This window comes from Rhinatrema bivittatum, chromosome 2 (assembly GCF_901001135.1).
Source record: "Rhinatrema bivittatum chromosome 2, aRhiBiv1.1, whole genome shotgun sequence".
Taxonomy (NCBI): Eukaryota; Metazoa; Chordata; class Amphibia; order Gymnophiona; family Rhinatrematidae; genus Rhinatrema; species Rhinatrema bivittatum.
This window is the reverse complement of record NC_042616.1, coordinates 822,031,696-822,046,113: the sequence shown is the minus strand read 5'-3', so window position 1 is coordinate 822,046,113 and position 14,418 is coordinate 822,031,696. Positions and strand designations below refer to the sequence as shown.

The 14,418-nt window shown below is 42.0% G+C and overlaps 1 protein-coding gene across 1 annotated transcript in view; it reads right to left on the bottom strand.

Moving 5' to 3' along the window:
* The window catches only part of LOC115083419 (zinc transporter 2-like), a 106,792-nt gene that overhangs the window by 24,357 nt on the left and 68,017 nt on the right, over positions 1 to 14,418 (bottom strand). Inside the window, exons 6-7 of the mRNA XM_029587224.1 lie at positions 12,710 to 12,815; positions 3,886 to 4,020 (exon numbers count right to left, since the gene is read on the bottom strand). Coding sequence (XP_029443084.1) covers positions 3,886 to 4,020; positions 12,710 to 12,815 — 241 coding nt within the window. The remainder of the gene's footprint in view (positions 1 to 3,885; positions 4,021 to 12,709; positions 12,816 to 14,418) is intronic.

Below are 14,418 nucleotides of genomic sequence, written 5' to 3'. Positions count from 1 at the left end.
AAACCTAGTCCAGCACCAAAAACTCACCCCGAGTTACTAGTAGCCCCCTTACAGTAGTATAAATAGTTAACTTAGATGTAAGTCTCTCTCAACTCATATTGTGGAAAAATAACAATGTAGTAGGGATGTGAATCATTTTTATAACGAATTGAAAAATCGTACGATATTTCTTAATTCGTTATATATTGGTTAAAACGAGAAACGAGCACTTTTCCCCCCGAATTTGTGAAAATCATTTTTCGGGTTAGTTTTCTTTTTTTTTTTTGTTACTTTTTACTATGTTTTTGTTAATGCGCGCTACCGGGAGTTAGTACGCACTAACAGGAGTAGTGCGAGCTAACTCCCGTTAGCGCGCACTAAGCCGAAAAACAATTTTTTACTAAAAAAAAAAATGCCGATCTGTGGGAAAATAAGATTTCCTGCGGCCACACGAACCCGAAAGCGCAACTGATCGGGCACCCGATGCATATCCCTACAATACAATACCTGCAAAATTGTCCAAACCACTCCCCTTTTTTTATTATAGCTAAATTATAAATCTAGGCCTTAGATAGGCAGCTATATTCAGTAGATTGAATGTACTGTTGAATATGCCTCCAAAGTTTGCTATCCGGACTGTGTCTGAATATAGACCTCTTTGTGAACAGTGATTATGGGTATTTTTATTAGGGATATGTATCATTTTTGTGACGAATTAAAATATCGTACGATATTTCTTAATTCGTCATTTATCGCACAACCAATAAACGATCACACTTCCCACGATTTTTTGGAAAAAATTGGTTTTTGGTTTAGTGCGCACTAAACAAAAAACGATTCTGTACAAACAAAAAATGCCGATCCGCGGGAATACGAACTTTTCCCGCGGCTACACGAAACCAAAAGCAGAAACGATCAGGCACCCGATGCACATCTCTAATTTTTATGTAATCCATCCCGAACTTTGGAGGGTGCAGGATACCAGTAATTTTAAATAAATAAATAAACTCTGGGAGTACAATGCACCCACAATCTCTAGTCCTATGTGGGCTATTAAATTATTTATTTTATTTAACACTTTTTATATACCGGCATTCGTAGGACACATCATGTCGGTTCACAAGTAACTGAGAAAGGAAATTACAATGAACGAGGATGGAGGGCTAACTGGGAAATAGTTGGATAATATACGAACTGGATAACATTTGAAAGTACAGGATAGAGAGTCAAAAGGCAGGGATATAACTTTGTTGAACGACATGGAATTTGCTTATCCATGTTAAGATAAAATATGCATAAGCAGTGTTAAGGGGGGCATTTGTGTGCACTTATAAACTTGGTATATGAACTTATTTACAGTATAAAGGAGGCAAGTGCACTTATGTACAATTATATGCAGAGGGAGGAGGGAGAGAGCGAAGGGGGAGAGGAGGAAGGGGTGGAGGGAAACAAGGAAACATTATGGCAAGGTACTTTCAGGGAAAGTTTACTAGAGGGTGACGGGCGGGGTGGAAGGGAGGCTGCGGGGTGCAGGGGAAAGGTGTGGGGAAGGGAGCAGGGGGGGTATTGGGATGGTAAGAGGGAGGTAAGGAGAAGGTATGGAGGCTGGGCGGGAGCTGAGAAAGTTCAGAGATGAGCAGTGATTAGGGTTGAGAGGAGTTGGGGTAGGCCTGTTTAAAGAGCCATGTCTTGATTCCTTTTTTGAAATGGCTCAGGGACGGTTCTAAACAGAGTTTGGCAGGAAGGGAGTTCCAGAGGGTGGGGCCCGCGATGGAGAAGGCTCTTTCCCTGGTAGTGGTAAGGTGCCCAATTTTGAGTGAGGGGGTTTGAAGGGTGCCGGCGAGGGAGTTTCTAGTAGGGCGATTAGTTTGGCGGAACTATGGCATATCTTCAAGCCAGGGGGAGTTGTTTTTGTATAATGTGTTATGGAGGGTGGTGAGTGTTTTGTATTGGGAACGGAAGGCAATGGGGAGCCAATGTAGATCTTGTAATATGGGAGTGATATGATCAGTTTTTCTGGTGTTTGTTAGGATTCTTGCCATAGCATTTTGGAGGATTTGAAGGGGTTTAATAGTGGAAGCTGGGAGGCCTATGAGGAGGGAGTTACAATAGTCGAGTTTAGATAATATGGTAGTTTGCATAACAGTACGGAAGTCATGGGCGTGTAGGAGGGGCTTCAGTTTTTTGAGGGTTTGAAGTTTATAGAAGCCCCCTTTTAGCAGAGATTTAATGTGGGATTTGAAGCTTAGTTGATTGTCTAGGGAAACTCCTAGGTCTCTGACACTGGGCGGTAGTGTGTAAGCTTGTGAGGCGTTTTGAATCATTTGGTGGATCGAGTCGATTGGTTGATTTGTTAGGATAAGGATTTCAGTTTTAGAGGCATTGAGTGCAAGGTGGAGATTGGAGAGGAGAGTGTTGATAGATGTCAGACATATTTCCCAGTACTGCAGGGTTTCGTTGAGGGATTTCCGAATGGGAATAAGTATTTGTACGTCGTCTGCATATAAGAAAAAATTTAGTCCTAGTTTAGAGAGTAGGTGGCAAAGTGGGAGTAGATATATATTGAAGAGGGTGGACGATAAAGAGGAGCCTTGTGGTACGCCTTGTGTGAGGGGAATGTGAGCAGATTCAAAGTTATCAAGCTTGAGTAAGTATTTTCTGTGGTCGAGGTATGAGGAGAACCAGGATAGGGCTGTGTTTGAGATGCCTATCTCCGCTAAGCGTGAAATTAGGATTTGATGGTTTACAGTATCAAAGGCGGCTGAGATATCAAGAAGGGCAAGTATATAGGATTGGCCGTGATCCATGCCTTTGAGGATGGTGTCTGTTATGGCAAGTAGGAGTTTTTCGGTGCTTCGGTCTTGACGAAAGCCATATTGAGCGGGATGTAAGATATTGTTTTCTTCTAGGAAATCGGTGAGTTGAGTATTAACCACCTTCTCCATGATTTTGGATATAAGAGGCAGATTGGAAATGGGCCTGTAGTTTGCAGGGTCGTTGTGGTCGAGGGTGGGTTTTTTTAGTAGTGGCTTTACAATGGCAAGTTTAAGTGGGTCGGGGACTTTCCCGGTGGTGATGGAGCAATTTATAATATCTGCTATAGGTTTTGCAATGGCGGAAGGAATGGTGAGGAGAATTTTTGATGGAATGGCGTCTGCGAAATGGGTGGCAGGTCGCATCTTTTTTAGTATGGATTCAACTTCCTTCAAGGAGGTGAGGTCAAGGGAGCTGAGATTAATTTTATTGTCAATAGGTAGTGGGTCTGTGGGGGCAGGATTGTAGGGGAGCCGAGTTAGAATATTGGAGATTTTATTTTTAAAGTAGTCTGCTCTCCTTTAGGATTATTTTCTCCTATGTGCATTGCTTTACATCTGCCAGTGTTTGCACTAGAATAGAAGATAGCAAAGGCTAAGTTGAAATTTTTAAGATAATTTTAATCCTCATCTTTGTCAAAAACTGCAGCATCATTGTTTTATGCATTCATGTCATTTTCTTTTCGGTTAACAGATAGAACATGCATGATCAGTAATACTGGCACATGCAAATTTAATTGTTATAATTTATAGGAAAATATGTCAGAAGTATAACAAATTCACAGACATAAAGCCAGGATACCGTGAATGAAAATGCCTGCATAACATTGATGTGGGGTTCATAGCATATCTTAACAATTAAATAAAAGTGATTATTTTAGCCAGCACCTTTCTTCAGGTGCACGACTGTTCCTGGAGGTCAGTGTTTTAATCTCAAGTAAGTCCAGAGCATGCACACAGATGAGGAACAACAAATTGAATGACAATGCCCAACATGTTTATTGCAATATGGACTTCCTCAGCAAAAATGGAATTGTCCAGCATTCTGATTGAAATTCTGATGACAAAACATTCCTTGTATGGACCGACTTACCAATAGCAAGATGGACTGACACCACATTCTGACTGAGGGTCAGAGCCCAGAGTCGGAGACTGTGAATGGCTTTTACTCCTTTCACCGACAATAATACTTCCTTCACTGATTTGAATTCAATTCCCCTGGGCACACCTGAGAAGCAGCAAGAGAATGTTGATGCTTGGAAATAGAATTGACTCAAATTGCACAACTTGCAGTGTGGGAGAAACAGCAAGGGCACACAATATAAATATAATAACTACATGGCACCTAAGCCTAAGATGGAGCATACACAGGTCTGCAAGTGTACAGTACCCCCATCACAACCTGCATCCCCCCTGCCATTCCAGTACTCTGTCAGTGCACCTTAATCATGATCTAGCCTGAAAGTACAGTATCAAATCTAACACAACTGCTGATTCATCTCAGTCCTTACTGCATAGTTTTGTTTCATATTATAGAGACCTAGGGATCCGCTGGTACACCTCAATTTTAACATGTCGCCACATTTTATTTTGTCTTACTCTGCATTCATTCAAAGACCTTCCTGTCTGATTGTTGGTAAGATGGGGAGTAGGAAAACAATTTTGAAATAAATTTACCTGGGTATAACTGGCAGCTAAAAATGATCCCCTCCCCCCATGCATGAAAAAGGTACCTTCCATACTGTTTCACAGCACACAAAGGGCCAGGGCTGGGGCAGGGTAGATCCTAGGGGTGTGCATTTGTTTTGAACTTAAATGTAAAACGCAACTTTTTTTTTTTTTTTAACTTAAAGTGATGAGGCGAAAACGATCGGATTTCCAACTTATTCAACATAGCTATGTTGAATAAGTTGGAAATCGCGATTGTTGATCCTAAATAAAAATTTAAACCCCCCCCCCAAAGACTTACCAAAACTCCCTGGTGGTACAGCAGGGAGTCAGTACGCCATTTCTGAACTCCTTTGCGAGGAGCACGTGACGTCGGCGCTGGCCAAAAGTTCCTTTTGGGTGCAACGATAGTCCCGGAGCGATCGCGCGGGGAATCACGTGACCCCGCGTCACTCCGACGTGACGCCGACGTCACGTGCTCCTCGCAAAGGAGTTCAGAAATGGCGTACTGACTCCCTGCTGTACCACCAGGGAGTTTTGGTAAGTCTTGGGGGGGGGGGGGATTAAGGAGGGTGAGGGGTTTAAATTTTTATTTGCACGTATGGACATAGACTCAACTTATGGAATTCTCCATATGTCCATATTGACTGAAATTGACCCCCCCTTTCGACTTATGGACTTATGAACATAAACGTTTGCTCTGCACATCCCTAGTAGATCCCCAAGTTTTCATTGCATGCACAACATTTCAGGGGTTACTTCTTAAGGCTATCATTCTTATAAGACTATCCAGTTTTTTGTGGCAGTACCTATCAATTGAGATTCGACAAGAATCAGATTATCTGGCTACTCCTATAAAGCTAAATGGAAGGTAGATCTTATTAAGATGAAAAGGGCATTTGGGGTGAAGACTGGGCAGGAAATTTATTTTTGGGCTGACGATGATTGGTTAATAGTGGGAAAAGATGTGTGGTAAGAACGATAATGTGATGGTGTGGTAAATGAGGATGATATACTATTTAGTTTTATTTGTTGTTTTTATGTATTGTTTTTTATTTTTAAATTGTTGCACACCTCTTTGATTGGTGTATTGACCATAAGGCATTATATAAAGGTTTCAAATAAATTACAAAATAAATACATAATAAAACTTAAGATATTACATATTAATCAGGGTGCAACCGGGCTGCTGGCGCTAACCTTCAAAAAGGAGATAGAGCAGCTTTTAAACTAAATCAAAGGGGAAAGCTGACAGTCACTCAGCAGTGCATGGTTCAGAGGGAGCTATCTGCAAAGGATATTAAAATAACAGAGAGAGTATAATAAAAGCAATAGTAGCCCATGTGCCTGTAAGAACCATCTGAGTTAAAAGATTGCAGAATATCCCATCAAGTGATAAGCAATTTGTTAATACTAACAAAAAACATGTATGTTAAAGCAAGAAGTCTAAAAGTAAAATGGCAGAGTTAGTGTTTACAGCACTGAATGAGGAGGTAGACATAATTGGCATTTTAGAGATTTGGAGGAAGGAGGATAACCAATGGGCCAGTGCATACCATGCATGAGACTAAATACAAAATTGAATCTTTATGGGTAGAAATCCCTTGTGTGTCAGGGAAGACTATAGTGAAAGGGGTATACTACCATCCACCTGGTCAAGATGGTGAGACAGACAGTGAAATGCTAAGAGAAATTAAGGAAGCTAAGCAAATTGGTAGTGCAGTAATAATGGGAGACTTCAATTACCCCAATATTGACTGGGTAAATGTATCATCGGGACACGCTAGAGAGATAACGTTCCTGGATGGAATAAATGATAGCTTTATGGAGCAATTGGTTCAGGAACCAATGAGAGAGGGAGCAATTTTAGATCTAATTCTCAGTGGAGCACAGGACTTGGTGAGAGAGGTAACGGTGGTGGGGTCACTTGGCAATAGTGATCATAATATGAGAAAATTTGATTTAATGACTGGAAGAGGAACAGTGTGCAAATCCAAGGCTCTCGTGCTAAACTTTCAAAAGGGAAACTTTGATAAAATGAGAAAAATTGTTAGAAAAAAACTGAAAGGAGCAGCTACAAAAGTAAAAAATGTCCAAGAGGCGTGGTCATTGTTAAAAAATACCATTCTAGAAGCACAGTCTAGATGTATTCCACACATTAAGAAAGGTGGAAAGAAGGCAAAACGGCTACCGGCATGGTTAAAAGGGGAGGTGAAAGAAGCTATTTTAGCGAAAAGATCTTCATTCAAAAATTGGAAGAAGGATCCAACAGAAGAAAATAGGATAAAGCATAAACGTTGGCAAGTTAAATGTAAGACATTGATAAAACAGGCTAAGAGAGAATTTGAAAAGAAGTTGGCTGTAGAGGCAAAAACTCACAGTAAAAACTTTAAAAAATATATCCGAAGCAGAAAGCCTGTGAGGGAGTCAGTTGGACCGTTAGATGATCGAGGGGTTAAAGGGGCACTTAGAGAAGATAAGGCCATCGCAGAAAGATTAAATGATTTCTTTGCTTCAGTGTTTACTGAAGAGGATCTTGGGGAGGTACCCGTACTGGAAAAGGTTTTCATGGGTAAGGATTCAGATAGACTGAACCAAATCACGGTGAACCTAGAAGATGTGGTAGACCTGATTGACAAACTGAAGAGTAGTAAATCACCTGGACCGGATGGTATACACCCCAGAGTTCTGAAGGAACTAAAAAATGAAATTTCAGATCTACTAGTAAAAATTTGTAAACTATCATTAAAATCATCTATTGTACCTGAAGACTGGAGGATAGCTAATGCAACCTCAATATTTAAAAAGGGCTCCAGGGGCTATCTGGGAAACTACACACCGGTTAGCCTGACGTCAGTGCCAGGAAAAAAAGTGGAAAGTGTTCTAAACATCAAAATAACAGATCATATAGAAAGACACGGTTTAATGGAACAAAGTCAGCATGGCTTTACCCAAGGCAAGTCTTTCCTCACAAATCTGCTTCACTTTTTTGAAGGAGTTAATAAACATGTGGATAAAGGTGAACCAGTAGATGCAGTGTATTTGGATTTTCAGAAGGCATTTGACAAAGTTCCTCATGAGAGGCTTCTTGGGAAAATAAAAAGTCATGGGATAGGTGGCGATATCCTTTTGTGGATTACAAACTGGCTAAAAGGAAACAGAGAGTAGGATTAAATAGACAATTTTCTCAGTGGAAGGGAATGGGCAGTGGAGTGCCTCAGGGATCTGTATTGGGACCCTTACGTTTCAAAATATTTATAAATGATGCAAAATTGTTCAGAGTAGTTAAATCACAAGCAGATTGTGATAAATTGCAGGAAGACCTTGTGAGACTGGAAAATTGGGCATCAAAATGGCAGATGAAATTTAATGTGGATAAGTGTAAGGTGATGTTTATAGGGAAATATAACCCATGCTATATTTACACAATGTTAGGTTCCATATTAGGTGCTACTACCCAAGAAAGAGATCTAGGCGTGATAGTGGATAACACATTTAAATCGTCGGTTCAGTTTGCTGCAGAAGTCAAAAAAGCAAACAGAATGTTAGGAATTATTAGAAAGGAAATGGTGAATAAAACGGAAAATGCCATAATGCCTCTGTATCGCTCCATGGTGAGACCGCACCTTGAATAATGTGTACAATTCTGGTCGCCACATCTCAAAAAAGATATAATTGCGATGGAGAAGGTACAGAGAAGGGCTACCAAAATGATAAAGGGAATGGAACAGCTCCCCTATGAGGAAAGACTAAAGAGATTGGAGAAGAGAAGAGAAGGCTAAGGGGGGATATGATAGAGGTGTTTAAAATCATGAGAGGTCTAGAACGGATAGTTGTGAATCGGTTATTTACTCTTTCGGATAATAGAAAGACTAGGGGGCACTCCATGAAGTTAGCATGTGGTACATTTAAAACTAATCAGAGAAAGTTCCTTTTCACTCAACGCACAATTAAATTCTGGAATTTGTTGCCAGAGGATGTGGTTAGTGCAGTTAGTATAGCTGTGTTTAAAAAAGGATTGGATAAGTTCATGGAGGAGAAGTCCATTACCTGCTATTAATTAAGTTGACTTAGAAAATAGCCATTGCTATTACTAGCAACAGTAACATGGAATAGACTTAGTTTTTGGGTACTTGTCAGGTTCTTATGGCCTGGATTAGCAACTTTTGGAAATAGGATGCTGGGCTTGATGGACCCTTGTACTGACCCAGTATGGCATGTTCTTATGATCTCAGACATAGTGGCAAGATTATTTTCCCTCAATGAATCAGGCCTAAATATCCGATCACCCTATGGGCTCCAACATTGGGGTCCAGAGACATTCTTTCTTGTCCTCATTCCTCGGAAACAAGTTCAGGTGCTGGGCCTGATTCCCTTTGGATATGGACACTTTTTCATAAGCCATCCCAAGATGTAACCAGGCCAATGCATTTCCTGTACTGGGTACACATTCTGTGATCTCCAGCTCATTGGCTGCAGAAACACCCACTCATCCATTGACTCCCTACTAATCACCAGAGGCTCCATATCCTGGATACACTTCTGTCTGTGATCCAATGCTGGTATCCACTGGTGTAGTTTGCTGAGACTGAGTGGGAGTGGTTTAAGACTTCTCAGTCTTGGAAGAAACCTCATTAGGATTCTCTTGGTCTGTACTTCTCCTCCATGACTTCAGATAGGTCAATCAGTGCACATTTGTGCCAGCAGGCCAGTGAAAACCACAGGAGTCATCAAGATTTTTGAAAACACTGGCTCATACATGAGTCATTTGCAGTCAAAACACTTGAGTTGTACTAGCACGGACCCCAGCAGCAGATGACAATGGGGGAGTTGATCTCTGCCCATGGTCTCTAAACCATCCAATGGTGTCCAAATGCTCTGGAGCTAAGGGCTGTAGTGATGTCTCAGGTGACTTGGAGGCACAATCTTGACTTTCTTCTGTAACATGAGTTGAGGTACTGTGGCAAAAAATTGCATGGTTCAAGTAAGGACTTCAGTTTTCCTTTGGTTATGTTCCCAACATGCTCTACTCTTACTGCTGAGCTCTAGCCATGTTGTCATCCAGGTGTGGCAAGCATGAGCTTTTAATCTCTATGGTGACATTAGTGACTTCCTTAGTGACTGCTGAATAATTATGTTAACTTCTGCAACCAAATCACTCGCACGGGTTCATCTCTGGTAGGACGTTTTCATGGCCTTTGACTTTTGCTCAGTGAAGATGGCAGACATCTTTGGCCTCCTGAACTCCAAAGAGCTCCAGAATCATCTGGATGCCATTTTCAGGTAATGGACTCATTGGCACATACTAGGGATGTGCAGAGGGCTGGCGCCATCTTGTGCTCCTACCATGGACAGGGGCTGACCAATGGCACCGGTAGCCCCTGTGACATAGTAAGGTCAAAGATTATTGGCGCCATTTTGAATACCGGCAGCCGACGGCATGAGTGCAGAAGATGGCTCCCGGACCCCCCGCTGGACCACCAGGGAGTTTTGGTAAGTCTTGGGGGGGTCAGGAGGGTGGGGGGTTTGTTTAAATTCGCTCCTTTAGACGGCCAAATAATTCGGCAAAGATTCATTGTATTCATGAAGAATTGCGATACGTTTCGCTTCCCCACGAATACAACAAATATGGCCCTATATGTTGTGGGTTACCAATACATAGGAAATGAATGCACACCCCTAGCACATACCCAAGAATCTCAAAGAAACCTTCAAGCCCCACATTGGGTGTCATTTTTGTATAGTTCCTGTCCTGCTGGCTAACAAGAATCAGTTCTCCCTCGACTAATACATGAAACTCTGCTCTCAGTCTCTGAAATGATCTTCCAAGGTAAATTAGGAGTATAAGACTAATTCTATTCTAGCCATAGATCACCTTCTTGTTCTTCAATATTCTCAGTGGGCCCTCTTGCACCCAAAGACAAGATCTCCCTGATCCCTAAGGCCTAGGAACCCCACTTTGGATTCATCAACCACCCTCTCTAGAGAGGAGGAAAATATCCTGTGGAAAGGCAATTGCCAAAGAACATTGAACCAAGTGGGCTGGGCTGATGAATTCATAATAGAAAGACATTTTCCATTCAAGAGTTTCAGAATACACAATACTCCCAGTCTCCTACCTCATCAGCCAGTGTTTGGAGAGACACTGAGATCATTAGTAAGGGATACGTTTAATGACCCCCTTAAATATGACAGTGGTAGGAAAGGTTTGGGAGGTTTTAATATTGCATACAACTCCTTCAAGAGGAAAGGCAAAGGGATAGGTGATGAGAATTAAAAAAAGGTGGATATCGGAAGCATTACCTTTTAGTACCAGTAGGTTATAACACCAACTAGGTTGGTATTGGCAGGTTGATGGTGAGTGGGTACTGTTCAGCAAGACCAGTGGCACCTAGGAGTCTGGGTGTTTGAGCAAAATCTTTTTAGTTTTGGTAGTTGTTTACATTATTACAAAACCCTGATGTAAGATAAGTTGTTTTTTGATTCAATATGGCATCCTGTATGCTCATCTACTCAGGAGAGTAGAGACCCAAGGAGGGGAAAAAACAAAAATGAACTGGATAAGGAGTGATATCCTGATATTGTCATGCCTCTATGCCTAATCACCAACACTGATAGTCACAAAAGGGCTATCCTAGGAAATAGCCACCGCACATTTACAACGTATCAAGGAGTTCCCTTGATGTTGGGTTGTGTACCATGCGTCTATGCCTGGCAGCTGAGATATATCCTTGCAGTGTAGACAGGAATATCTGGGCAGACTGGATGGGCCAATTGGTCTTTTTCTGTTGTCACCTGCTATGTTACCATGCTACAAACTTAATTCAGGGAAACGGTTTTCAAAGCCTCCTGATTTTGCCCATATTTATTCAAAAGCCTTTTATCATCTTCTTCTCCTCCTTATGTTTTCCACAGTCTTATTCTATATTATTCAGTATTTTGGTTTTTTCTGTTGCGCCCGTTGGTCACAGATGGCTGCAACCGCTGATGCTCACCTCATTTCTCCCTGTGTCTGCCTCGTTGGGACAAGTGGCGGCCTCTGTGAGTCAACGCCGACCTCCACAGTGTCTCCAGAGCAGCGTGGACACGCGCACGCAAGGGCCTCCTAAGTACACGTCATGGTGAGAACCTCGGGGGTATCCCCTCCCGATGACGTCAGATGCCTTCGGTACTTAACCTGACTGGCCCTTGGCTAAGACGAGTTAGAAAGGATTACCTTATTCCGCTCTACTTGGATTTCCTGTCTCTCCGTGGGTTGGACGCTAAGTACCCACTTCTCGGGGGCTCACCAGCACTTCTGGTTATCTGCTCCTCAGAGGGCCTTCCTGCCTATGTCTCCTGTTACCCACTGCCTCGGAGCTTCCTGGATTCCTCTGTGAGTACTTCATTGCCTTCTACTACTCTGCTTGCTGGACTCATCTGCGGCGTACCCCATTCCTGGGGCCACTACCGCACCTCTACAGTCAAGCCTTCTCTTCACTATACACAGCTTTTCCTGCCTCATTCTGCTACAGCTTCCTCGGGCTCCTACCTCAGTCTTGTACCAGCGCAGACTCCTCGGCGTACCCCGCTCCGCGGGCCACTACTGGAGCTGCACCCCGAGGTCGGTCCATCGCCTGTAGGAATGTCTGGCTTACCTGCTCTGTGGCCACGACCAGGATACCATCTTCTTCATCATCATTGGGGTATTCCCTACTGCACAGAACTGTGTCTCTCTATTTCCCGCTCTGTGGGTTTTGCCTTTTCTCCATAATAAAGTCTCTCCACTAGGGTGTGCTGTGTTATCAGACTGAGCCTGCCTACGGTGAGGTCCACAGGGCTCCAACCTGTGGACGGAGTCAGCTCTCACCTAGGCCAAAAGATTCACAACTACTCCAGTTCATAACAGTTTAATTTTTCTTTATTATGATCCTTAGTTTTTTTTAAGTTATACATCTTCCACTTTTTGCCTTTTTCTTTTGTACCTTTTTCACACTAACATGTCTTTCTTTTTTTCCTTCTTTTTTTGTGTTAATTTTGCCCTCCCTCTCCTGCTTAACATCCCTCCCCAAAGTATTTGTAAAATGTTAGACCTACTCTCCTCCCCACACATCCCACCTCATAAGAAATCTTGATGAAATTGCCTACCATGGTACCCAACTGCCTTATCAGTAAATTTTGTTATCTGTGGAAGGAGAGGATGTAATGCCCCCACACCATGTGAAATGTTTCAGGAAAGTCGATGAAGGAACTAAAGAAGTGGAACTTACCTTCCATGAGGACCCAGAAGACATCTTTCAGGATGGCCAGGGTGGTTCCCAGGACAAAAAGAGAAAAGAGGAATGTACAGATAGGGTCTGCAACTTTATACTGTGGCTGAAAGAAACGAATGATGACAGTGCAGTGAGTATCCTGAGTTGGAAATAATTAAGAAAGAGCACAAGATATAGTGAAGTCCATTGAGCTCAACATCAAGTCTTTAACAGTAGGAAAACGAGATCACAAATACCCAGCAGATCCCAAAAAGTAGATGATTTCCCTGTTGCACCTATACCCTGGAGATAAGCGGTTGCCTTCCCAAGTCTACCTGGCTAATAATGGTGAATGAACTCTTCTTCAATCAATAGATCCTGGGAGAGGAGTGACCATATAAATGTAGAAGATAATCCCTTCAAAATTCAGCCAAAAAAGTAACAGAATAGATTCCAGAGTGGCCATCATACACATATATAATGTGTTGCAGATTTTTAAAGCACTGTTAGTTGTAATCATAGGTCACGTCAATTAGTATGGCATCTCAGAATTTTTTCAAGAGATTTTTGGTAATGAAATTTTAAAAAGTTGTTAGAAAGATGCAAACTTAGCTTTGAAGGTTCCTCTTGTATGCCAACACTGGCTCAGTGTTTCAAAAACGTTTCTTTAAATGATTTATATTGTTCATGGGTAGGCTTCACTCCAGCCTACCCATTCTTAGACACTGGCTCAAGGTTTTGAATAAGTCTGCATCAGGGATACATGAAAAACCTTAAATGCCAGTTTCTGGGACCACAAAACGTTTCAAAATATAGTCCAATTGCACCAAATATTCTATGCAAGAGATATATATTGATCCAAATTGACATGATAGGCTTCACTCCAATCTACCCATTCTCAAGAAGCAAACAAAATGGCTGACACATATTTATAAAAGTTAGAAGTGCTAGTTTCTAATAAAAAACACAGCTGAGCAGATGACCTGTGCCCTAGGTTTATTCTCGTTATATTGAAAAATGACAATCAGCTGTAATTATGCAACCCAATGAATGGAGCTTTAGAGCTAATACAATATCTCTATAGACATGCTTAACCAGCTGATTTTTTCATTGAGACCAAGCGGTGTTATTATGTTTAAATGATAATCAAATACTGCTTGCGTTTATTAAGTACTCACACAATAGCCCCTCTCCATGATTTTTAGATTATGGATATCCTAAGAAGGCAGTCAAACTTGCTTTTCTTCAAGCAAGATTTTTGGACCTGGATTCTTTATTATGTGGCAGGGTTACCAGTCCTGACCTCAATAAGACCTGGGTGAGACCTTGTTTAGCTAGAGAGAGTGAATAGGTTAGAGTAGGGGGAGGATCCATTCCCTTTGAGGGGTGTGAAATGGACCTGGATTCTTTATTATGTGGCAGGGTCACAGGTCCTGCCCTCAATAAGACCTGGGTGACCCCTTGTTTAGCTAGAGAGAGTGAATAGGTTAGAGTAGGGGGAGATACCATTCCCTTTGAGGGGTGTGAAATGGACCTGGATTCTTTATTATGTGGCAGGGTCACCAGTCCTGCCCTCAATAAGACCTGGGTGAGCCCTTGTTTAGCTAGAGAGAGTGAATAGGTTAGAGTAGGGGGCGATACCATTCTCTTTGAGGGGTGTGAAATGGACCTGGATTGTTTATTATGTGGCAGGGTCACCAGTCCTGTCCTCAATAAGACCTGGGTGA